We start from the raw sequence: 25512 nt of genomic DNA on the forward strand, positions 1-25512 counted from the left end.
TAAAAGAGGACCTGGTGCGGTGCGTAAACATCGGCACTCGGGAGACAGGAGGCGGCTCGGCGTGGTGCAGGCACCACCACCAGGATGTGGTGCATCGGTCGGGCCTTCATCGGTGCTCGCTAACAGCACGTGCCCCCAACAGTCTCTTAAAGGCTACACGCGGCGGAGGGGGATTTTTTGATGCAGATTCTACTGCAGGGATGGTGTAGCGGTAGAAATGCCTTCCCTGACAACAGCAAACCGTTGACATGTACAGGAAACCCTGGGCCAGGATGAATGGCAGCTGTCAGCGACTTCGGCAATCGACGTCACGTGGGCTTGTCCCCCCGGCTTAGAATCACGCACGCCGCGATATTTCTTCACGCGATGAATCTTCGCGCAACTCGATTCCTGGCAACTCTTAAAACCCGCGGCGTGGCGTCATTGGCATGGGCCCCGGTGTAAAGCATGCTATGGGACCCCCCAAACAGGCTAACCGCCCCCCCCACCCCCACCTCTCTTTGTAATCCCTGGGGCCTCTGGGTCCCTCCGGCCGATGGACCCCGGCGCAGTTGCACGGCCTGCGCACTCGTGCATAACGACGCCGCTGGCCACGATCCTCTCGAACACTCGCGCGGACCGCGCCGTTTAACGCCAGTGAGCTTTTGGTCAATTCTCACAGTGGAGGCGGAGGAGGCGGAGGAGGCGGGGAGGAGACTCCGATGGGGTAGAGGGAAGAGCGTGGAGACACGCAGATCGGGCACCCAAGCCGCGTCGTCTCAGCCTCACCTTTGGCGCCAGGTCGGCGCACGAGCGGACGCGGTCGAGGTTTGCGACGCGTGGAAGGCAGCGGCGAGGAAGGGGGGGACGGCGCGCCGGGGTCAGGCGTGATGCGCAGCAGCGGCGCAGTCGCCGTCGAGTGTGCAGGCGGTGCAACTGCACCGGCAACGCGCATTTTGGCTATGAAGGGCGCGTGTGTGGTGGGGCGGTGGGGATGGAGGACGGCTCGTTTGATTCTATGCACCAGAGCCCATGCCAAGCCACGCTCGCTCGCAATCTACTCAGCAATTTGCTGCAGTTCAAAGCATCTCGTGGTATCTGTGCGCCTTGACAACCCGTCCCCGGGTATCGTTCACTGGCGCTACGCAACGCGAGAGTGTTATTCAGCGGAAAGAGAGATAAAGAGAGAGAGAGCGCGTGAGAGCGATGAGGCAGCGAAATCTCAGCATTCATCCTCCATCTCCCGGATTGGAGGGATCGGGCTGCCTATCGCCTTGAATTGGTTGATCTGGTTTGACAGCTGCGGATTCATCGGCTTAATGAGTATGTTGCGGTTGACTGCATCCTCCACCTCGTCGGGGTACCACTGCTTGTCTGCCGTGACAGGTAGGAGGGTGACACGGAGAGAAGGACAAGGGAGGGATACCACGCACGCACGCGCACACACAGGCACACACATGCGCACGCAACACCGTTACAAAAATGACAAAAGCATCAGTGAAATTACAAAAAAAAAAGACGACCGTCGATAAAACCGCCGCGTAGGTTTTTGCGATTGCGCCCCACGGCTTCTCCGCCGCGTTTTCGGGTCGTGCCGCGTGGCCGTCGGGCGCGACGTCCGACGTTCCGCTCCGCGTGTCCGGGAGCTTCTTGGGGGCGCGGCGCACGGAGCTACGACGACGCGCCGGACGTCGCGCCGGACCGACGCGCGCGGTGCGAGCCGAGAAGGGCGGCTTCGACGGCGCGGGAGAGCGTCGCGGCAGCCGCTCGGAGCGGGGCGATGGAATGGAAATGTCTCTGAAGCCACGGCGACGTTTAGAGAAAACGCGGCTCTACAACGGGCGAGAAAGTACGGCCACGGCACGGGATACTGCGGCACGAGCATGCACTGCAATCGGCGGCATAGCGTGGTTGGCACAGGGATGAAATGGGTGCTGCCCCCCATTTGTAGCCCAGTGCTGGGGGCATCCTTCAAAGGGATGCCCGACTTGGTGGTGGCGGGGTGTCGCAGGGACAGTGTGACATGGGCCTCACACAAAAGAGGGTCCTCACGAGCGGCCTGGTTTGTCTTGTTGCATTGCGTTATTATAATTATGTAATGATTTGATCGAAAAAGTGGTAATTTTGTTTGAATTCTGATGTAGGCTTGAACGTAGCGAATGAGAAAGAGGCCCCACGTGGAATTCTGAACCTCTGGGTGGGCCTGCCCCTCTGGCCAATGGGTGCAACGTGTTTGGTCATTTTCGTTTTAAGTCGCATTGTTCCTGCAATAAATTGTGTTCCCTCTCTGTTAATTCTCGAGAGATATGCGCGCAGCCAGGCCTGTGATGCATTGTGCTCGTTGTTGTCACTAGCGGTGTAGCGTGGTTGGCACGGGCCCTGGTACAACGAATTAAATGGTCCCTCCCCAGCTCCATTTCCCTTCACCGCCCTGATAGGCTGAGGAGGGGTGGTAGGCACGTGGGTGGCGGCCCTGTGCAGTTGCACCGTCTGCACACTCGATAGCTACGCCAGCCGACTTGCACGCCTAGCAAGATATGTACACACGGCCCACGGCACAGCGACAGTAATTACCGGTTGCGTATTAATCCAAGGGCTGCACCGCTTTCGCTAAAAGGTGGGGATTAGAAACAAAACGAAAAGTGAATGCAAACTGTCGCAAACAAAGCATAGAAACGCAAATATAAACACAAATTGAAAATCGTGTACATCAGGCTACAGGTCAGGTGTGTGTGAATGTTGCAAATTTAGCTGTCATGTATTTTATAAAATTAATTTAAGTCGCCCGTACGAAACATTTAGAGGCTGTTACTCGTTTATCAATCCACTTCTGGATGCAGGCGCCTCCGGTCCATGCCGGTCGTGGGGAGTTGTTTGACCATACTTCACCGCGCTGGTCAGTGCGGTTGTGGTGTCACTCGCCACTAACGTTGTTAGCCACGTCCGGGAATCGTGCAGTGCCATAACCGTTGCACAGCTGCAACTGCATTGGGAATTTGTCGATCCAGGTTTTTGTGATATTTTTTTTACAATTCCAAACTCTGCTACAAGGTTGTAAAGATTGCCGGAGCACGAACAAACCGACATGTTTGGTGTTTTGATATCACCAACACAGTAAGCAAGACATTCCCGTCAGCCTTGCAGACGTGTCAAACGCAGCATTACACTTTTTGACGGAGTTCCATTTTTGACCATTTTCTGAGTAAAATCAGCCGGAGGGGGTTCCTCGCTTTAAAGCAAAAAACCCAAAAACAAACCTACTTTCAATTTGTCAGTCAGCATCAGTGCATCCGTCAGTCAGTCTGTCAGTCCATCTGTCTGCCACCGGTATCACCGTCGTTGCCTCTCAGCCAGTGTCAGTAATCCGCGGGGGCGCATTGCACATCGAACTCGGCGACTGATATCTGAACCGGTTCTGGGTACCCAGTTCACCAGCCCGCCATTGAACCAGCATGGTGAAGTATGACGCTCAACACAATCAACAGGCAGGCCTTCGCCCAGCAGTGCACCGACACAATTACGATCATAAACGATTGTAATTATTCGTGTTCATCGGTGTCCATATGTTAGGTTGTACTGAAACATTTGAAACTCTCTTGTACCCGAGCGTTTTAACCCAAGGTGAGCTGTGGTGCGCGTACCCCGTTGGTCGTCAGAAGCATCCGAAAAAGAAACTCAAAAGATTGAAAAATCATGACGAAGAAGGAAATAAAATTCAAGAAAATCAGCGGCGATGGGTAAGAAGCGAATTCCTCGTGAGTCCCAAGCAGAGAGATTCAAAGAAGAAGAATGAAGAGGAGGAGGTGAGGAGGTGGCTTCATGCTGGGTTCATGCTGTGGCGAGTGACCTCTGTGCTAAATACCTGCGCCAGGGCGGTTACTCCTGGGTGCGATCACACGCGCACACACACACGCACGCACGCACGCACACACACACGCACACGCACGCACGCACACACACGCACACACGCACACACACACACGCACACATACACGCACACACGCACAGACGCACACACACACGCACACACGCACACGCACACACACACGCACACACACACACGCACACACACACGCGCACACACACGCGCACATACACACGCACACACACACGCACACGCACGCACACGCGTACGCACACACGCGCACGCACACACACACACGCACACACACACGCACACACGCACACACATGCACGCACACACATGCATGCACACACACGCGTATGCACGCACATGCATACGCACGCACACACGCACGCAACAGAGGGCGGCACGGAAGACGAGGTTAGGCCACCGGCAGTGAGGGAAACAACAGCGTAGCAGCGCAACGACCGCGGAGGCTTTCCCCGATGCGCTGCCGCGTAGCTCTCCGATGGGGTCTTGGCTCGTGCCGCAATGTTTTTGTTCGGCACGATGTCCAACGTTCACGCGCTGGGAGCTTCTTCAGGAACTGAGTTCCTGAGTTATTCAGGGAGTTCCCGAGTTCCTTAGAAGGTGGAGCAACACGCAGGGCGATCCGGAAACCGAAGGTCTTTGTGTAACATCGGATGGACAAGGAACACTAAACCACTGTAGTTGACTGTCCATTGGATGAATAAAATGGGCTCTCCCGTACAATTCCCTTATTCGTCAAAGCGCGAGACCTGGGCCATACGACTTGGAAGAGGTGGGAGGTAACCACATTTGACCCCACATTCACTCGCGGTGGTGGTGCACCCATCGATTCTGGTGAGCGGCTAGGAGGACTGCCACTCCGGGAGATCAAATCGAACTGTGCGTGTGTACGTTGAACTTCATTCGCACCGTACGTAGCCAACCGTGCTAATCGGAGGTGCTGGGGCAAGGACAACAAACTAAACACAAAAAGCAGTGTTAGAGAAATGAGAACTGGCGACGTCCACATTGCAAGTTGAGTGTTCCGACCGTTACGCGATATTAAAAAAATATATATGTAGGAAGGGATAGAGGCCCCCCGCCACCCCCACCCCACATCACGCCCTGGGGGGCCCAGCAGGGCACCCGGCACTCACTTGGCCTTGGGGTCCCTCGCCCTGGGCTTGTTGTGGCGGGACGTGGCCGAGGAGATGGAGTGCAGCGAGGCGGTGTGCTTGCCCGTGAAGGAGTGCGAGCCGCGCGGCTGGCTCGCGTTGAAGTCGAACTGCATGAGGCAGAAGATGAGGTCGCTCGGGAAGAGCTCGAAGTTGTAGGGCGGGTTGGTGATCACGTAGCTGCGCGACCCGCGGGAGAGGAACGCGCGTCACTCGGTGGGGTGGGGGTGGGGGTGGGGGGGGAGTGTGCCGGGCGGTCGTGGTCGTTGTTGACCGGCGGCCAACGTCACGAGCCGACGAGCCGCCGGCGTTTCGTTCTCGCGCCGGTCGCCTGCTTTGTACTTTAGAAATCTGCGGCAGCGCTCCAGGTGAACTCGTATGTGGCTCCGCTGCCAGGTGGGCGAGTGACCCCGGGGCCTCTCCCGCTTCTGCAGAATTTTTTTCTTTGAAATTAAGGTCCCGTTGAAAAGTTACAAATCATCCGCGTCTCCATGGAGCCGCGCTGGAATGGCCCGGCGTGGGGGGGGGGGGGGACCCGCCGCTTATGAGCCGCGATTTATCCGCCCCCGGTAGAGATCGCCCGAACACTCTGGTACGCTCGGCGCGTGTACACAAGTGGGCTGCGGAAGAACACATCGCTAGAAGGGATGATAACGGTCACGATGTATCATAATTTCAACTTACAATGCGACGCTCATATTCGTAGAGAGAGAACGACTCGGAGGTTCTGGCTGACCGCAGACAAGCGGGAAGGCAGTCACGTGGCGATGAGCCACAGGATGGCAAGCGGTCGAGGCTAGCGACGGAGTGGCAGCCAAGGGAGGGATCGCGCCCCACGTGGACGCCTGCCACCAACGCCGCCACCGCGATAGCGCGACGAGATCAACTCGTGCGGATTTCCGCGTCGCGAGACCGCGGGGGGATGCCGAATCCTTCACCCAGAAGTGGATAGAACGTGGCTGATGATAATGAAGATGATGCCGGCCGTGCGTGGGAGGGTATTGTACGGGGGGTGGGGGGGAGGGGCGGGGGGTGCGCACGCTTCACCGTTTGGGTGACGGGCTGTTGGTGCTGAGGTGGGCGTCTCGGAGTCTGTGGATCCCGAAGGCGAGCATGCTGTACGTCTTGAGGGCCTTGCAGAAGAGCTCGCCGTAGCAGCCTCCCTCCTGCCACACGCACGCCGCACATTAGCCGGTGGCGAGGAACGCCGCCCTTCCAGAGCAGTTAACGCCGCGATGGTTCACGGCGTAACGGAATGCTCGAGTGCGTGCGTGTGTGCGTGCGTGTGTGCGTGCGTGTGTGCGTGCATGTGTGCGTGCGTGCGTGCGTGTGTGCGTGTGTGTGTGCGTGCGTGCGTGTGTGTTTGCATGTGTGTGTGCGTGCGTGTACGTGCGTTCGTGCGTGTACGTGCGTGCGTGTACGTGCGTGTGTGTGTGCGTGTGTGCGTGTGCGTGTGTGCGTGTGTGCGTGTGTGTGCGTGCGTGTGCGTGTGTGCGTGCGCGGGGGATGTACCCCGAGGTCAGCGAAGGGCCCGTCGGACAGCGCCAGCTGCGCCACGCGGCAGCGGTCGCGGCTCGCGAGCGTCTGCGGCGTGCTGTAGCCGCCGCGCAGGGCATTCTCCTCCGCCAGCAGGGCCTCGAGGTCGGGCGTGGCTCCTCCCGTCACCAGCGTGCGGATCAGCGTCAGCGTGTTGTCGTTGAAGTACGTCTGCGGGAGCGTACGCGGCCGTTAGCGCCGCGAGCGGTAAAATCGGCGGGCGGCATCCGACGAGCGCCGCCGAAAGAATCGCAGGCGTTCGATCGCCCGTCGGCCACCCATCTATTCGAGCGCTCGACAAGATAGCGACGCGCGTATTCCAGTACCCCGACAGCCGCCGATCGCTCCCAAGTGGCGGCGACGTCACCACGACGCTCGTGCCGTGCTAGGAACAGTCGGACGCAGACAAGGGGACGGGGGACACGCTCTCGCAAAAAATCGTCCACGGCACCACGAGAGGCTGCAGGCCCGGGCGGTGCTGGTGGTGGCTACGCTGCTGCTGCTGCACGTGGCTGCCTGTAGTCCAGCGCTGTGGAGGCCGCAGCAGCGAGGGCTGGTGGATCACCGCGCACAGACGTTGTGAAACTCCCTTCCTGCAGGAGCGCAATTCCCTGGCTTGCCAAGCAAAGGCAGTAGAGCAAGTGGACGAAGCGCCATCGGTTTAGATTCGTGAGGGGGTAGAGGGCTGCCTCTCCCCTCGGGCGTGTGGATTTTCTCTATGGGCTCCGGTTTCCTCCGGCTTGTATAATGAACACAGCTCATCGTTAATTGGCTTAAAACATCTGAAAATAAAAACCCAATGTAGCGGCAGGAGTAGGACCCTCCTGAAAATGAGCCCTTGGACTATATTGCGTATTTTATATATAATTACATTTACACCCCTTTGTTGTCGCGGTTTAGAGAACGACCCGTGAAAGCGGATATCACAGAACTAGTGCCCAGATCCCTTCGAGTGACCTCTGGTGCACACAGCAGGGAGCGGTGCGTTGCCATGCACTCTGCCAATGAGATTGTTTGTTGCATTGCAGTCAAAGCGATATTTCTTTAAAATTCTTCATAAAAGGAATTGTATCCACATGATTTAACACGACAGTCATTGGTGACCACGCTTAAACCATCACCTCACTAGACTCGAGAACCCGGTTTAATGACAGGCGGCTGCGTGGATCTGGGCCCAGGATCTCAGGCGTGCCAGCTCACTGTGCGACCTCCTCTCACCTGCCCCTGAAGCAGCACAGCTTACAGCGTGTGTGTGTGCGCGGGCATGTGTAAATGAATGGCGAGGGCACCATCGTCTCGATGATGGATGCACTTAAGTTCAGAGCGGCGTGTACATGTGTTCTCATCTCTTGCCATCATCTGCCCCGTAAAGACCGTACTCATTCGCTGTGCTGCCGACAATGACGCTGTTATTCGTGTATTTTTGTTATTTTATTTTCGTACACCCGTTTTCACCGTGCAAGAAATGTTGACCACAATCTTTACTGCCTCTTTGTATATCATCCGCTGGACGAAGGCGGCGTCCACACTCCGTGTCGATCGTGGGGGATTGTTTGACCCTACTTCACCACACTGGATCAGTGTGGGTTGGGAATGGGCAGTGGTCGCTACTAGCCACTGCAGGGAATCGAACTCAGATGGCGAGGTTATTCGTGCAGCACTGCGCTACCGTTGTACCACTCCGCTATGGTTTTCAAAAGCCCTCTGTCGCTCCACTGCTAGATGAGGTCCATTGTGTGACGGTGTTAATAACATTTTGATTCGTAATTAATCCCGTGGATGGAGACGACACCACGGGCGATCGAGAGTTGATTGCGATTTGCACAGCGTCACTTAAACGCTCGCAATTTGAACTCTGAATTCATTTACATTGCAGCAGGCGAGACGTGGGTAGGGGGGGGGGCGGAGGGTGGTGGTGGGAGTGGGTGGGAGAGTGGGGGGAGGTTGGAGAAACTCAGACGGAGCGACAGGCTGGCGAGGCGTGCGTCGGTAACGCAAGGTGGCAGTAGCACGGTTGTTCATTACTCCGCTCGCAGTTAGGGTTTACTTTGGCAAAACTGCTGTCCGGTTAGTTTATCGTCAGGGAGCTCCCGTTAACGCTCACTCCGCTGGCCTCACGTTATGCACGCTCAGAGCGGCTGACCCACAGCTCCGGCTCTTGCTTTGGACTCGACCAGGGCCGGTCAAGGCAGCGTCACAGCTCGCTCGAGTCCTCGCCGAATGTTCTCCGGGTCACCGATGAGACTTGGGAGTGGGTCGCACGTGGCAAGCAGTATCCGCAGCCGTAGCGAGAGGGATACCGGACGCAGTGTGCCGGGCACAGGGATATTTTTCCAGACTGCCAACCCGGACAGACCAGGTTGGAAATGAACCCTGACTGGACCCATCTCTAAAGAAGCTACAACCTCACAGTCGACACCGAATTATCTTAATCGTCAGAAGCGGTGCCATTCGGGGAGGGGGGGGAAATATATCGGTAAAAAAATCCATCGCTGGTGCTGCACTTCCATTCCTCTCGCGTCCGTGCTCCCCGCATTGACCCACGTGCACTGACCAGCGCGTGGTCAAGTATGGCTAGGGGGTGGTGGTGTTAATAGCCAGAGTAATTACTGTACTCATTTATCCCAGAAAGCCGCGTCCCGCCAGTCCGAAAACGCCGACGACACACCGGCAGTCTCTGCCACCGCGATCGTAGGCGCTCCGTAAAAACGGCGAACCGTTACCGCGCCGCCTGGAGCGACGCGATTTTCCGTCAGACGGCACAAGGGGGACACGCGGGTGGCCGGCCAGAATCGCGGTTTAATTTGTGCGAATTCGTGCGCCCGGTACCAAAGCAACGCGGGCTCTCGACATCACGGCGTTAAGAGTTAAGGCGGCAAGGTTGCAACCTGAATTCATGGCAGTTATTACCGATTCATCTCGACTGGCGAGACCTCCCAGGAATCCCTAATTAGAGGCATCCCTGTAGTTCCGGGGCTGCCTGTCAGACGGCGGGGTGTAATTATTTGTAATTTATTGCAACAAAAAAAGAAACGCGTTTAAATCTGATCGGGACAGCAGTAGGAACGGCGCAGCGGGGGGGGGGGTGGGGGACGCGCCAGGAACGCGGCACACGCGAGCGACCCGTTGTCAGATGGCCCAGGAAAACGCGGAGCTCCCATCAGCTCGAGTGCGGAGCGTTTCGCACGGAAAACAAATGACCGCGCCGGCGGGTAGAAACCTGCCCGCGGCAGCAGTTTGCAAAGTTGCAGCGGTTTGATCGCTGCGCCAAAATAATCCGCTCAGCGGGAGGTCGCTAATTCTCCTCCGCTGCCACCACGCTCTGGAACTCGGTATCACCCAGCCATCCGTGCTGTTGATTCCATGCCCCTCTTCGAGTCGGGGTTTACAGTGCCTAGGACTATAGATTCACACCACTGTTGATGCTCTCAATTCACTCCATGTTAACTACCTTGCCTGGTATACAGGTCATGAGTTCGATCCCGACCCCGATGATGCATGGATATTTGGAGTGGTGTGGATATTTTTCCGTTTCTTCTGGTTCCCCCCCGCACCCCCCCCCCCCCACACATTTAGAAACATGCGTTAAAGGTATTTGGCTGCTTTAAATTTCCACGTGATAAGCCACTTGGGTGAGCTACCATTTGTGGCCGGGTCGCTTCTGAAAAAGAGCTTACCTGGTAAAAATAAAAATAGTAAAATAAAAATGTAGAGATTTACGCAACTTTAGTACAAGTTCACACATCACTCGCCAGTGACATTACCCGGGCCAGGGAATCGAACGATTGCGTCGATTTATAATCCATGCATCGATTTGGGATGATTGTCATGCTCATAATACGTGCATCAAATCTCTCGTGCAGGAATCGACGGTGCCGATTTGCAGCTGGTGTTTGCGTGGACACTCTGTACGCTCCGACGACTAATGTGGAAACGTCGCCACAAGGGAGACAAAGGCGGCCGGGCGTGGTGCTGGCCACCCACCCCCTCGTGTGCCGTGCCAGCCTTCATAGATGCTCGCTAACAACCCTTGACTCAACAGTATGTTAAGGCTATACGGGGGCTCTTTGTCTTTTTTAGATGTGCAAGTATGTACTCATATGTGTGTAAGAATGTCCAATCGTGTGCTGGCATACGTATATGGTGCTATATATGCACGTGTGTGCATGTGTGTGCGTGTGTGTGCGTGCGTGCTTGAAGAGACTTTTGTGGCGAGTACTGCGAGCGAGCATCTGTCGAAGGCCGTTATGGCTACACGGGGGATCTTCGTCTCTGTGTGCGCGCGAAACGGTTCAGCGTGAGCGTGCGAGCCAGTGCTGTAAGTACGTGTCCGTGTGATGTGTCTACGTGATGTGTCTACGTAATGTGCCCGTGCGCGCCTTCGTACAAGCTGGGGCGGGGGGGCGTGTCTGTAGGCCTCCTACTCACGGCGCTCATCAGCGAGTCGAGCACGCTCACGGCGAAGGCGGTGCCGCAGGCGAACGGCTGCGTGAGATACAGCTCCGTGTCGGGGTCGTCGTCGTCATCCTGGTCCAGGAACTGCACGTTCGAGTCGTTGACTGGGCGACACCGGCCGACGGGGAGGAGGGAGGCAGGGCAGGTCAGGGAGGGGAGGGAGGGAGGGAGGCAGGAAGGGCAAGCAGGGCAGGTCAGGGCAGGGAGGGAGGAAGGGAGGGAGAGTAAGGCACGGGAGGGCGAAAGGACAAGAGCGAGTGTGACGAGACGGGTGGGCGGGGAGGGGGGAGCGTTGGTAATGAGAGAGATCTTCTTAGTTCTTTCGGTAAAGTCACATAGAATGGAAATAATAAAATAATAAAAATAAAACATTATAAAATTATTCTCACGACGTTTCGGCCACAACGCAAGCAGCCGTCTTCAGGTGGAGAACAGGTCTGTCGAGAAGTCGAGAAGACAGACTTGTTCTTCACCTGAGGACGGCTGCTTGCGTTGTGGCCGAAACGTCGTGAGAATTATTTTATTATGTTTTATTTTTATTATTTTATTATTTCCATTCTACGTGATTTTACCGAAAGAACCAAGAAGATGAATCCCTGCAGTGACGAAAGCTTTAAATCGAAATTTAATGAGAGAGATGTCAGGGTGAGTGTGGTGCTTCTTCAGGGCTCACACACAGCTCGCACCATTACGAGCTTGTCATCCAAGTCCATCGGGGTTCATCGACTCGACTTCAACGCATTGGTCAGTGTGGGTTGGTGTTGGAGAAGAATCCAGAACTGGTTAAAATATCGCTCGCCACTGATTGCTAGCCATTGCTGGGAATCAAACTCGGGTTTCTAAGTTCACAGTGCAGCGCACAAACCATTGTGCCACTGCTCAACCCATAAAACTCGACACATCCCATCACGTCAATTCCACCCTCTCCAAATACTAAGACTGCCTTCCAGATATGGTTGTGGTTAGGTCACTCGGGGTGTTCTGTTGGCCACCTATCCACTCGTGTGCCATCCCGGCCTTCATCGGCATTCACGGAGAGCAACGCGTGTCCCCAACAGTCTATTGAAGGCTGCAGAGGGGATCTTTGTCTGTGTCGTATACTGCATACACAAGTGGCGTGTGTACGTGTGTGTGTGTGTACGTGTGTGTGTGTGTGTACATGTGTGTACGTGTGTGTGTACGTGTGTGTGTGTGTGTGTACGTGTGTGTGTGTGTACGTGTGTGTGTGTGTACGTATGTGTGTACGTGTGTGTGTGTGTGAACGTGTGTGTGCATGCTGAGGAGAGGCTTGCGGAGCCCCAATGTGGTTTCAGGAAAGGGCGGTCCTGCACAGATGCCATATTTTCTGTCCGTCTGCTACAGCAGAGGTGTAGGGAATTCCAAAAAGACCTACATCTCTGCTTTATTGACCTGGTCAAGGCCTATGATACCATCAGTAGGACTGGGCTCTGGGTTGTTCTTCGTGCTTTCGGAGTCCCTGACCCTCTGCTCACGATCATTAAGGACCTTCATGATGGTGAGCGGGCCCGGGTAAAACTACGTGGCCGGGAGTCGGAGCCTTTCCCTGTACACCTTGGGGTGCGACAGGGATGTCCTCTGGCTCCCACATTATTTAACATCTATTTCGACTGCGTAGTTCGTGAAGCCTTCAATAGCTGTACCGGGGGAATTACCATTTGGTACAGATATAATGGGAGGCTGATCGACGCCCGGGTGCGATCAAGGGATGGCTCCCTATTGGTCAACCACGTTATGTATGCCGATGATTTGGTAATAGCTGCTCATTCAGAAGAGGAGTTGGAGACGCTGCTGCTGAGGCTGGAGTGTGCCACTAAGAGGTGGGGCCTTACCATCAGCCCCACCAAAACTAAGCACCTGCCTGGGTATTTTGTACCATCGGGCACTCCGCCCCCACAACTCCCAATCGGTGATGGGGCAGTTGTGGAGAGAGTAGAGAGTTTCCCATACCTGGGCAGTGTGCTCATGACCAGCTCCAGTTTATCAGCAGAGGTCTCACTCCGAATCAGTCGAGCGGCAATATCTTTTCATCGGTTGCGTAACGCTGTGTGGAAGCTACCTGGTCTGTCGCTCCGCACGAAGCTTCAGGTCTTCTCGGCCACGGTCATTCCCTCCCTTCTCTACGCTTGCGAAACGTGGACCCCCCTAGTGGAGCATCTTCGCCGGTTGGAAACATTTAGGCTGGCCTGCCTACGATCCATCCTGGGTTTGACCAGGCTGGATTGTGTGAGGAGCTCACAAGTCCTTGAAAGATCTGAGCAAAGTCCCATCAGTGAGCTCCTCCGGCAGGCAAGGCTGCGTTGGCTGGGTCATGTAGCCCGCATGCCCAGCCACCGCATGCCTAAACAGCTTTTGTTCGGCCGGATCGAGGGGGCTAAACGGGCGCGGCACGGGCTAGAGAAGAGATGGAGTGATGTGGTACAGGAGGACGTGGAGCTGAGTGGACTTGCCGATGACTGGTACCAGCGGTGTCAAGATCGGCCTCAGTGGAGGAGGCTCGTGAAGGACGCTACTGGGCAGTTGGAGGCAGTCGCCCTCCAACAACAACGGAGGGCGGAGGAGCGACGCTCACAACAACGAGCGGAGCGCCGGGTGGCTAAAGCACAGCAAGTTGGCACAGTAGGGGGCACAGGTGGTGCATCAGCCAGTCATCTCGGTCATCTCGGTCAGTCGACCCGTGGCACCTGGGTCTGCCCCGTGACCTCCTGCCAGCGGGCGTTCGACACTTCACGTGGCCTCAAGGTGCACATGGCCTGGCACAAGCGTCGTGGTGACGTCACCGCCACTTAGTGGCGAATGGCGGTTGTTGTGTACGTGTGTGTGTGTGTACGTGTGTGTGTACGTGTGTGTGTGTGTACGTGTGTGTGTACGTGTGTGTGTGTACGTGTGTGTACGTGTGTGTGTGTGTACGTGTGTGTGTGTGTACGTGTGTGTGTGTACGTGTGTGTGTGCGCGCGCGCGGTCACGTACCGAGCTCGGTGATCATGGGTACTCCGGACCCGTTGGTGACGGAGGGCTGCCGTGTGAGACCGTGCACGGGGCTTGTGTCCGGGGTAGTGCGATCCATGCCGGGCGGAGTGAACCCTGCAGGGTCAACCGCACAACAGCAGCAGCGCACCCAGCGAGGTCGTTACAACCGGTGAGATGGTTACGATTATAGAAATCAATACAACTTGAGATATCACTACAATCAGTGATATCAATTGAACAAGTGATATCGTTACAAACACGGATATTTCTTCTCCAACTAGAGAGATAATTACACGCATCGGAAGTATTACACCAGGGGTGATAACCATAACAGCGAGTTAAGAAATGGTAGCCGGGGAATTATTATGCTTGGTGAAGTCACAGTCACACGGGTTTGAAATAGCCGGAGCTAAGCGACACATCACACCAGCTGAATGACATCATCACACCCGGGGGCAATCGTCGAACTGAGTGACGTATTTACACCCACTGACAGCGCGTGGCGATATCCTTACAACCGCTGAAGTCGCCACATTTCGTAACTCTACTGCACCCTTCGATGAAGGTGGGTCATTACCCAAAACACCACCTGCTTTAAAAAAGACAAAGATCCCCCGTATAGTCTTAGCAAACTGTTGGGGCAAGTGCTGTTAGCGAGCAGCCATGAAGGCCGGCACACACACGAGGGGGTGGGTGGCCGGCACCATGCCCGGCCGCTTTTGTCTCCGGAGTGGTGTAGTTTACACACAGGCACCAGGTACTCGTTTTAGCTGAGTCGACCTAGAGGAGGCCCGGGACCGGTTCAGATAATCGTCACTGGTATTGGCCGTGAGCGGGAACCGAATTCGTGTCGCCGGGTTCATAGCGCAGCTCGCTAACCGCTACACCACCGCTCCCCACTCGGACACACGCAGGGTGTTACTGACGAACATTGATGCTCTTCACCAAGCGCAATCACCGTACCCGCGTGGAGAAACCATAGCGACTCGGTTCAGAATCAGAAACGTCAATCAGACTGGACAAATCCGATGGGCTATGAAGCTCTTGTTCACAGATGTCCAGTTGGAGGAGAAGAATGCGAAGAATGCGAAGAAGAAACCGATTTGGAAGTGCAATCGTGGGTTCAATCGTCACAGCCGCAAAAGAGGAAACGAATCTTGACTTAAAGCTTTCGTGACTGCAGGAATGCATTTTCTATGGGTCTTTCGGTAAAGCCACGTAGATAGAAAAATAATAATACAAATATTACGACGTTTCGATCGCAACACAAGCAATCGTCTTCAGGTGAGACGATTGCTTGTGTTGCGATCGAAACGTCGTGATATTTTTAAAAATTATTTTTCTATCTACGTGGCTTTCCCGAAAGACCCATAGAACACGAGCAGACGAATGTTTCCGTGTCGACGCGTCACGTTCGGGAGCACGTCTCAGCTCTCGGGGAAACAAGGCCACGTGGCTCGTTACCGCGACGTGAAATCAGGGGCAGCAGAGCAAGATCAAGGCGGGCGAGCACAAGACGAGTTTGCGTGTGTGGGTTTTTTAATCTTTCTTCAGGGGGCAGTAATGTCGGCAAGACACTGAGAATGCGTGAGAGAGGGGGGGGGGCGTGCAAGCGATGGGGCGCACGCCGAGAAAATGGAAAGAGGCACCGCGACACGCGCTACGGTGCCGTGGCAGTCACCTTCTGCCAATGGAACAGAATACAAGTCATTAAATATGTTCGCAGACAAACCTTAATGGAATTTGCTTCGGAGCCATTTCTGTCCCCAGTGATTGGCTCGCCCGAGGGCACGAATATGTGTCAGCTTGAATCGGGGAGTAAGGGGAGTAAGGGGAGTAAGGGCCCCCCGCTCGAATCGGGCTGACAACTCCCTCCCGTCGGGCCCCATGCTGAAGAAATGGTTTTGATTGCCACGCGGTGGTGGGGTGCGGAGATGCCTCGCGCGCGCGCGTGTGTGCGCGTGTGTGTGTGCGTGTGTGTGTGCGTGTGCGTGTGTGTGCGCGTGCACGTGTGCGTGCGTGTGTGCGCGTGTGTGTGTGTGTGCGTGTGTGTGCGTGTGTGTGTGCGTGTGTGTGCACGTGTGTGTGTGTGTGCGCGTGCACGTGTGTGTGCGTGCGTGTGTGCGCGTGTGTGTGTGTGTGCGTGTGTGTGCGCGTGTGTGTGCGTGTGTGTGTGTGCACGTGTGTGCGCGTGTGTGTGTGTGTACAGGTGTGTGGGGGGGAGGGAAGCGGTAGTGCAAAGGTTAACGCGCTGCGCTACGAAGGTGACGATTATCTGAACCGGTTCTGGGCCTCGCCTAGATCGGCTCAGCCTCTAATGCGTATCTGGTGCGGTGTATATACAGCGCCACGACGAAGACAAAGGCGGTCGGACGTGATGCTGGCCACCCACTCCCTCGTGTGCCGTGCCGGCCTTCATACGTGTTCGCTAACAGCACTTGCCCCAACAGTCTGTTTAGGCTATACGGGGGATCTTTGTCTTCGGTGTGCGGTTGCAACCTAGGTTCAACCCTGACACCACGCACGGCAGCGCAGCGACGGTGGCGAGCTTGTGAGACTCATCCCATGGTCCACCTCGAAATGCCTCACCTCCACGCGTCTCGAGCCATCCCCCAAACCCTCACCTCTCTCCACATTCCTCACCCAACCGATTCCTCACCACCCAACTCCAGATGATCAACACTGGCGGATCAGCATCGCCCGTAAGCGGGGCTGCCTCATGCCAACACCCTGATCACTCCACCTCTCCAGTCGTGGATCAAATTCAAGATCGCATTCAGCATCTTAAAGATCCTACACTGACTCGCCTCTGCCTAAGTCTCTCCTCCCATGTCACTCTCCTACCTCTCCCCTCCCATCTCACTCTACTCTCTCCTACGCGCACTCTCCTACCTCTCCCCTCTCATCTCACTCTACTCTCTCATCCACGCACTCTCCTACCTCTCCCCTCTCAACTCACTCTACTCTCTCCTCCACGCACTCTCCTACCTCTCCCCTCTCATCTCACTCTACTCTCTCATCCACGCACTCTCCTACCTCTCCCCTCTCATATCACTCTACTCTCTCATCCACGCACTCTCCTACCTCTCCCCTCTCAACTCACTCTACTCTCTCCTCCACGCACTCTCCTACCTCTCCCCTCTCAACTCACTCTACTCTCTCCTCCACGCACTCTCCTACCTCTCCCCTCCCATCTCACTTCTTGCACCTGGACTCGAAGAGGGGCATGGAGTCGACAGCACGGATGGCTGGGTTGTACCGAGTTCCAGACTATGGGGTGCAGCAGAGGAGAATGGAGCGACCTCCTGCTGAGTGAAGGTTGACTGCGGGCTTTGACAGGGAGCTTCGTGGATTGAGATCGGGCACATTCCGAGTGATTTTTGTTCAACGGGGAACCACCATTAGTCGAGGGAATGAAGTGTAATTAACGGGGAGTGTGGGTGCCTTGTGACTGCGGCTGTACCTGCTGCACTACCAAGGCACCGCAGAGTGCGTGCGAGGCTTTGTGTGTGTTCGTGCTGCGTGAGCGCTGTGAATGAGTACACCTGTAATGACCGAGAATTGAGGGAGCAGGGAAAGATATGAGGGGAGGGGGGGAGTGAGGACATACTGGTTCGGGGATGTTCAGATGCCCATCATAATTACTGGGGGGGTGGGTGGGGTTCGTGTAATTAGTGTCAGCTGCGGAGCTGGGTGGAGGCTCTTGAACTCCGATATAAGAGCCGGGTTCAGAGCCAGGAGGGGCCTCTCGCTCTCTCTGCGTGTCGCTGCTGCCGCATCGCGTCTTCGTCCACCTCTTTGTCTGCGCGGGTGACGCGGGGCTACCCAGACCCGCTGGAGGCAGAGGCGCGTTGTGTACCTGCCTGGACGTGGGACACGTTGGACGCGCACCCTGTGAACTGTTCTGGACGTACCCACGACTCTTGCCTAACGCCACGTAGCGGTCACAATACATCACTGCCCTTAGTCCGTCCACTGCTGGAGGAAGGCCACCCCCACGCCGCGTGGGTGTGGATTCATCACGACGATGGCCAGTGCGGATTGGTGGAGCGGGGAGGTTGGGGGGGCAGAACTGGTTCACTGATCTTAGCCGTGGCTGGGTATCGAACTCGGCTCGCCGGGGTGCGTTGCGTAAGAGCGCTAAACGCAGTCGAAATGAAACGACATAAAAATCGCCAATAATTTGTAGATTTCTTCCTCATGTGTTTTTGTTGTGCCTTCTGAGACTCGAAGAAGAGGGCGTCGTCTCTCCGCAACTGCCTACCAGCTGTGCGGCTGCTTGCTGCTGCTGCTGCACGTGTGGTGGGTTTGTCGGCATTTAGGGTGAATTAACAGCAGCACCGTGCACACCCCCATGCCCATTCTCCTGCTCCCAACGCCGTTTTCAATATTTAATGCGATTTTTTATGAAAAACTTTCAGGCGGAGTTTTAAGATAAATCATTACAAATGCATGAAATTCAATGCAAATCGGCGAAAAATCGCGTGCCTATAAATCATGTAGAGCCCTTTATATATTTTTTGAGACATTAATCCGCACGGACAAAATGCGGTCTGCGTGAGATAACATCTGTCAAATCACATGACCTTTTTTGTCATATCACATGACCGTGAACGGCGGCGGTGTGATCTGATCGAGGCTGGCAAGCGGCAAACCGCACTCGGGCAAACGTAATAACGTGGAAACGCGCCGCGCGCGGAGAGGGCCGGTCCTGCTGCGCTGTCGCCGCCGCCGCCGCTGCTGCCGCTGCCGCTGTGCACCGCTGTGCACCGCTGTGCACCGCTGGCCCGGTGGCCTGGTGAGTGTCGCAGGGCGGCAGGCTACGGGGGAACGCACGCACCCACGGAGAACCGCGGGACCAAAACCCCGAGTGCACGCTATCAACTAAGCACCCCCCCCCCCGCCCTACACATCGCCCGATATTTAATCTCGATGGCGCTGTCGGCGTCACGTCGCGACGCGCCGACATTGTCGCTCGAGGTCTCTCGCGAGGCGGTGCAACGCTTCGTGTTGTGGACAAGGGCCCACTGAAGCGGATGTTGCGACGCTACCTCTTGAGATACCTGCAAGTGGACGCTCTGGGAGTGACATTTTCCGCGTGATAGTCGAGCCGATAATTTAATTCCTAGAGCTGGAGTTTTGGGCAAACATTATACGCGGAACCAAATATTAAATGTGATTATTTTTGCGTGTGTGTGTCTGCAGTCATTGGTGACCGGTCTGAGACCATCAATGCACTCCCTTTGAGAACCCGGTGTCAAAATCCAGGCGGTTGCCTGGATTCGAACCCAGCCCCTCGGTGGAGCCAGCTCGACAGCACGTCACTCTGAGCCAGCGGTGACCCGGCGGGTCAATAATGTATTGTTGGAGGGCATGGATGCCCGCAGGGATGGGGGAGGCATGAGAGGGGAGTAGTTTATACAATCTTACTTTTGTAAAGTACCGTTTAGTAACAGACCAACTACAGTAACTCGAATCTAACCAACTAGAGGGGCTCTTCCACCCGCAGCTGCGCGAGTGGGACATTTCAGGCGCTGTGCCTTTAGCTTCTCGGGAGGATCTGACGGGAGCCGGGCACGGCGAGGTCGCAACGGAGTGGTGGGTGGGGGCCCCGGACCCAGCGCGAGCCCCCCCTAGCGGTCGCGCGGAATCGCTGCACTCAGCACGGGGTTCGTGGGGGGGCTAAACTTTTTGTTATTTTAGCAGGTAAGGGGCCGTCCATAAATGACGTCACGCGATTTTGGACGATTTTTGACCCCTCCCCCCTCCTAGTCACACGGCATCAAAAAAATTCAGACCCCCCCCCTCAAATATGACATCACAAAGCTCTGCCCCCCCCAAATAAAACGTGCTTCAAATCGCTTTAAACTATTGTCATTGTAGTGCGTATTTATTGTGGCGCTGCACTCTGATGTTGTAGGAGTGTTGTTATAACAATTAGTGTTGTTACAACAATTCTATATTTATTTAAAGTTGCGCATTTTGATGTGACGTCACATTTCTCAACCCCCCCCCCCTCTTCACACATCGTCACAAATGTCTGACCCCCCCCCCTAGGTGCGTGACGTCATTTATGGTCGGCCCCTGATGATGGTGAGTATCGTGTGCTCGTCTTGCCAAGCCAGGCGACAGCCGATTCATCAGCAGCGTGCAGAGGGAGGGAGGGCGATCACTAGGCACGCGTTTGCCAGGGCCCAGATTGTTTATCTCCAGTTCCGTGCAGCCAGCCCATGCAAAATGCTCCTCTCGCCGGATGACAACGTTAATTATCTTTGCTGTTAACACGCTCTAAAATGTGCAGGTTATTTATTTTATTTATTTTTCCACATTGCACCCCGACCACATGCCCACCCACGCAGCAAACGCCCCCCCCCCCCCAAACTGCTGCCCAACTGCCCACAAACACTCCCCGGAAAGCCCTCAACAGACTGTTGGGGCAAGTGCTGTTAGCGAGCACCTATTAAGGGCCGGTATGGTGCACGACAAGGTTGCAGGGTGGTCAGCGGCAATAACCGAGCCGCCTTTATCTCCCCAGTTGTGATATTTTACACGTGACGCGAGGTACGTATTTCAGGCTGAGTAAACCTAGGGGAGGCCCAGACCAGGCTCAGAAATCACCCGCTACTGATGTGAGCAGTGGCCGGGAATAGAACTCAGGTCGCCAGTTTCGTAGTGCAGTGAGCTAAGCGCTCTGCCCAAGCAAGAACCACATGCAAACGGAAACACGCGCAGACACGTGTGCAGTTTCTGATGTACATGCACAAACACACATACGCATGCACTTAACGAACACACCGAGGCTGCAATGTGTGACAATGCACATTAAGGAAAAGTTTCCAATTACATGACTATTGAATCTCTCTGCGGAGACTGTCGCGTCTTGTTTGACACAGAGGTGTTCCCGCTCGACGAGGAATAATCAGATTTCGACGCGGGCCTAAGCGGCACGCCGCAAAGTCAATTTGAGTCAAAATCAGAACCAAACGCGGCACAAATTCCTAAAGTGAACGGCGGCGAGCGGCGGAAAAAAGCGAGTTGGCAGTGGTGCTCCAAGAGATCAAAAAAACATGCCAGTACCACTACCATCTTCATTAGCATTTTACTATCATAATAATACAATAATACTAAATACAATTATTTAGTCACGAAGGCCACGCCGAGTCCGTCCCAGGACTCGGCTCCCTGGATTGTTTGAGATGTTTGGCCAATGCCATTAATGAGCGCTCGGGGTTCGCGCGTGTGAGAAAATCATCGTCCTCTAACACACGCGACCCGTGCATCGTTCCCGCGGGAGTTTTGAATGCCCGTATCTCAAATGAGTGGCATGATGACGAAAGGCGCAATTGGAATCAAATGTGCTTCTTTTCTTTGCGTGTGTAACTTTTGTGAAAGCACGAGCGGCACAGAGAGGAGCACACGAATTAGGAATGGCGCGCAACTTAAAGGCCACGTTGATGGTGAAGGACAGTGCAGGCTTGCGCAATAGCTGTCGCTGGGAGAGGGGACGGCCGTTGGTCCAGACCACGGAGAGACTCGAGAGAGTGGCAGCCACGGGAGAGGACATAGCCTTGGGTACGTCCACCGCGACAGATGGAACGATATAACATCAGTTTGCTTGTATGCAGGAGTTAGGTGGATTGTTGCACCACTACCCATGGTGGACACTTCCCGTGGTGGACACTACCCGTGGTGGACACTGTGGTGGACACTTCCCGTGGTGGACACTGTGGTGGACACTACCCGTGGTGGACACTTCCCGTGGTGGACACTTCCCGTGGTGGACACTGTGGTGGACACTACCCGTGGTGGACACTTCCCGTGGTGGACACTGTGGTGGACACTTCCCGTGGTGGACACTGTGGTGGACACTGTGGTGGACACTACCCGTGGTGGACACTTCCCGTGGTGGACACTGTGGTGGACACTACCCGTGGTGGACACTACCCTTGGTGGACACTGTGGTGGACACTACCCGTGGTGGACACTACCCGTGGTGGACACTACCCGTGGTGGACACTGTGGTGGACACTACCCGTGGTGGTCACTGTGGTGGACACTACCCGTGGTGGACACTGTGGTGGACACTACCCGTGGTGGACACTGTGGTGGACACTACCCGTGGTGGTCACTGTGGTGGACACTACCCGTGGTGGTCACTGTGGTGGACACTACCCGTGGTGGACACTGTGGTGGACACTGTGGTGGACAATGCCGTGGTGGACACTACCCGTGGTGGACACTTCCCGTGGTGGACACTGTGGTGGACACTACCCGTGGTGGACACTTCCCGTGGTGGACACTGTGGTGGACACTACCCGTGGTGGACACTACCCGTGGTGGACACTTCCCGTGGTGGACACTGTGGTGGACACTACCCGTGGTGGTCACTTGTAGTAGCGTTGGCAACCACAGGTGGTACCGACCAACCAGCCAAACCCCGCCAGGCTCAGGGGCCCAGTGGTGTCCAGCGCGATCACCTTGAGAGTTGGCCTGCAGAAGGCCGATGCTGTCGTCAAAATGCATGGACTTGATGTTGAGTGAAGCGAGGATGCACTCCTTGTCCTGCAGGGACGGGTCCTCGATGTTGTTCTGGTTCGCCGACAGGATGACGCACATGTCGCACAGGTTGATGTTGACAGCCCTGAGGTCGGCGCGGCTCAGCGGCGAGCCCTGTGCCGGGGAGCGGGAGCGCAAAGAGGTCGGGTTAGCCGGGATGGCGCGGACGGCACGATCACCGCCTTGCTCGAGCCATCGCTGGCGGAAGGGCCTCCACCTCAGGGAGCTCCGGAGGGCCACCCACCCAGAGGGTATTTGGCCTGCTCTTCCAAGCTGGCCATACATATATGGGGTGGGTTTTGACGTAGGAATTAGAAAGGTTCCTGGCAGCAGCAACAACAAAGGACAAACACCTCGCCGAGGTCGAGCACCGAAGGATTATTGCGCAACAAACGATGAAATAAGAAAAAAATGTATCACCAGTTTTTCAATGGGCGTATGAATACGGTTGTTACCTAGTAGCAGCATTGCCCCCCCTACTGGCAGACTCACGCCCAGTTGATGGAGGCGTTCCGGCCACTGGAGGTTGCCCTCGGCACTGCAGTGGGTGAGCTGTGTGATGCACGGCACCTCGAGATGCTGACGCATTAGGAGGCCTCGGTGTGCAAATCCGTATCCTCGTATTTGCATAATTAAATACCCAACGAGAGAGAGGTGAAGAAACTGCCAGGTTGGTATCGCCCCTTATGGCGGCGTAACTTATCAACGCCACTTCTGGAAATCTGGCCACGGTTAACATCAGTGGCGATGATCTAAACTTGGTCCTGAGCCACTCCCCCCCCCTCCCCCATAAGGTCAACTCAACAGCCATAACCGAGTACCTGGAGCGGTGTATAAAGCATGAGGACGAGGAAGACAAAGGCGGTCAGGCGTGGTGCTGGCTCCACCACCCTCTCATGCACTGTGCCGGCCTCCATAAGGCTCACAGCACTTGCTCGAACAAACCCGCGTAGGCCACACGGAGGATTTACCGGGCAATGCCATCGCAGTCGCTCGTAATCCAAGTGTGGCTTTGCGGGTTGGGCAGTGCGTGGGAATATCTCCTCTCAAGCTTCCGCCTACGGGCCGCTTGCGGGGGCACCTTCTACAACGGTCGAATTATACCCCTCCGGACGATCGCACCGCAATTCAAGTAGCTCGGCAGAAGGAATGCTCCACTTAGATAACCGCACTTGGATAGCACGGGCCGAGAGGCCCTTGCCTCGCGTGCCACTCGGAGCTTCCTCGCAGCCCCTCTGTGCGCCGTGCCAGCCTTAATACGTTGCTCGTTAACAGCCGCTCGTGTCCAACCACCTACATAGGCTACATCGGTCGCCTTCACCCATTTTCAGGTGGGGTGGGCGGCACGTTCGCCGATAAAACATCAGGCGTGTATTGTCGGGGGGCCCCCACATCAGGGGCCACACTAAAGGCCACCAGGAGCCGCGAGTGGCCAGCCGGCCTTGCAATGAAGAGCCACCGGGCTGCACGGTGGGTGAGGGCGGGGGAGAGGGGGGCGGATTTTTGTTGGTCCCTTATCTTGCACGTAACTCGCGGCCGTGACCTCGAGCGGAATGGCGAACTCTCTCCTGTGGGCCGTCTCACCGGGATGATGGAGATCTTGGGGAAGTTGTGCAGCGACTCCCACTCGCGGCGGATGTACTCGAGGGTGCCCACGAACACGATGTGCTTCAGCTCGTGGTAGTGGAAGTTGCTCGCACGCAGCGGCATCACGAAGTTGCGCAGGCCGATGAGCGCCGACTTGGCGTCCCCAAAGATGCAGACGACGACGTGGCCACTCAGCACAGTCATGGACGCCTCGCTGCGCGTCTTTGGTGGGGGGCGGGGGGCGTGCAAGAGGTGATGTCAACAAGAGGCAGGAGGATGTGTCAGGCCGAGACGTTGGCAGCCTCTTTCCTATGAGACTGCGCCAACTTATTGGGTGAATGTGCGATACTACTTCGCAAACGGTGACATTTCTCAATACTTTTGGAATGCTCTCCAGGTAATGTTGGGAGCCGTACTGCATTATTTGCGTTCGTCCCTATGTCTCTCCATCCAGTGTGTCATACAGGACTCATTATAAGCTCATAAACAGGTCCAACAGCAAGTGTTAACGGCTCCGTTGGGAATCGATGACCTTTGTGCGTGTGTACGTATGTGTGGCTAAAGCACAGCAAGTTGGCACAGTAGGGGGCACAGGTGGTGCATCAGCCAGTCGTCTCAGTCGTCTCAGTCAGTCTTCCCGTGGCACCTGGGTCTGCCCCGTGACCTCCTGCCAGTGGGCGTTCGACACTTCACGTGGCCTCAAGATGCACATGGCCTGGCACAAGCGTCGTGGTGACGTCACCGCCACTTAGTGGCGAATGGCGGTTGTTGTTGTTGTTGTGTGTGTGCGTGTGTATGCGTGCGTGTTTCTCTACCAGGATAACCCTCTCGATGTCGCGGGACGGACACCAGTGGAACATGCCGGTCGAGTCGTACTTCTTGATGTTGCAGTCCATGTCCTCTGCTTTCTCGGTGCCCGGGATGGCCAGCAAGTCATGCCTACGCAGTACGTGTATCGGTACGCAGAGTGACACATCCATGACGGTGAGAATAGCTCTCAGGCTACCGAGCATAGCCACATTTAACAAGGCAGTTATGCTTCTCTGCTTTATGCAAACTCTGGAAGGTGAAAATCATGCATACATCAGCTTCATTTCAGTTTAATACGCAGGCTTGCGCGACCAATATTCGTAATAAAGGTTTTTGGGTTAGATCGCCTAAGTATAAATGTGTCGTAACCCTCCATTACCCGACACAGCCAATTAGTAAGGGATTTCTCACGTAACCAAAACGCCAATTGGTTACTACTTCAGCCCACCAGTGTGTTGGAGAGTAAATCCACAACATTTACAAATTGAGTACGACGTTTGGAATTGGCTTCATTCAAACCCCCTTTGTTGCCCAGTCTCATATCGAAAGCCA

General features: G+C 55.6%; 1 protein-coding gene across 1 annotated transcript in view; it reads right to left on the minus strand.

The window, feature by feature from the left end:
- Positions 1–514: 514 nt before the first annotated feature.
- Positions 515–25512, minus strand: part of LOC144720535 (calcium-activated potassium channel subunit alpha-1-like) — a 98234-nt gene continuing 73236 nt past the window's right edge. The window contains exons 22-31 of the mRNA XM_078597321.1: positions 24966–25089; positions 24148–24372; positions 22485–22677; positions 14008–14121; positions 10993–11123; positions 6541–6735; positions 6076–6194; positions 5011–5208; positions 3842–3861; positions 515–1353 (exon numbers count right to left, since the gene is read on the minus strand). Coding sequence (XP_078453447.1) covers positions 1202–1353; positions 3842–3861; positions 5011–5208; positions 6076–6194; positions 6541–6735; positions 10993–11123; positions 14008–14121; positions 22485–22677; positions 24148–24372; positions 24966–25089 — 1471 coding nt within the window. The 3' untranslated portion in view covers positions 515–1201. The remainder of the gene's footprint in view (positions 1354–3841; positions 3862–5010; positions 5209–6075; positions 6195–6540; positions 6736–10992; positions 11124–14007; positions 14122–22484; positions 22678–24147; positions 24373–24965; positions 25090–25512) is intronic.

The sequence above is a fragment of the Lampetra planeri genome, chromosome 9 (assembly GCF_965212315.1).
Source record: "Lampetra planeri chromosome 9, kcLamPlan1.2.h2, whole genome shotgun sequence".
Lineage (NCBI taxonomy): Eukaryota > Metazoa > Chordata > Hyperoartia > Petromyzontiformes > Petromyzontidae > Lampetra > Lampetra planeri.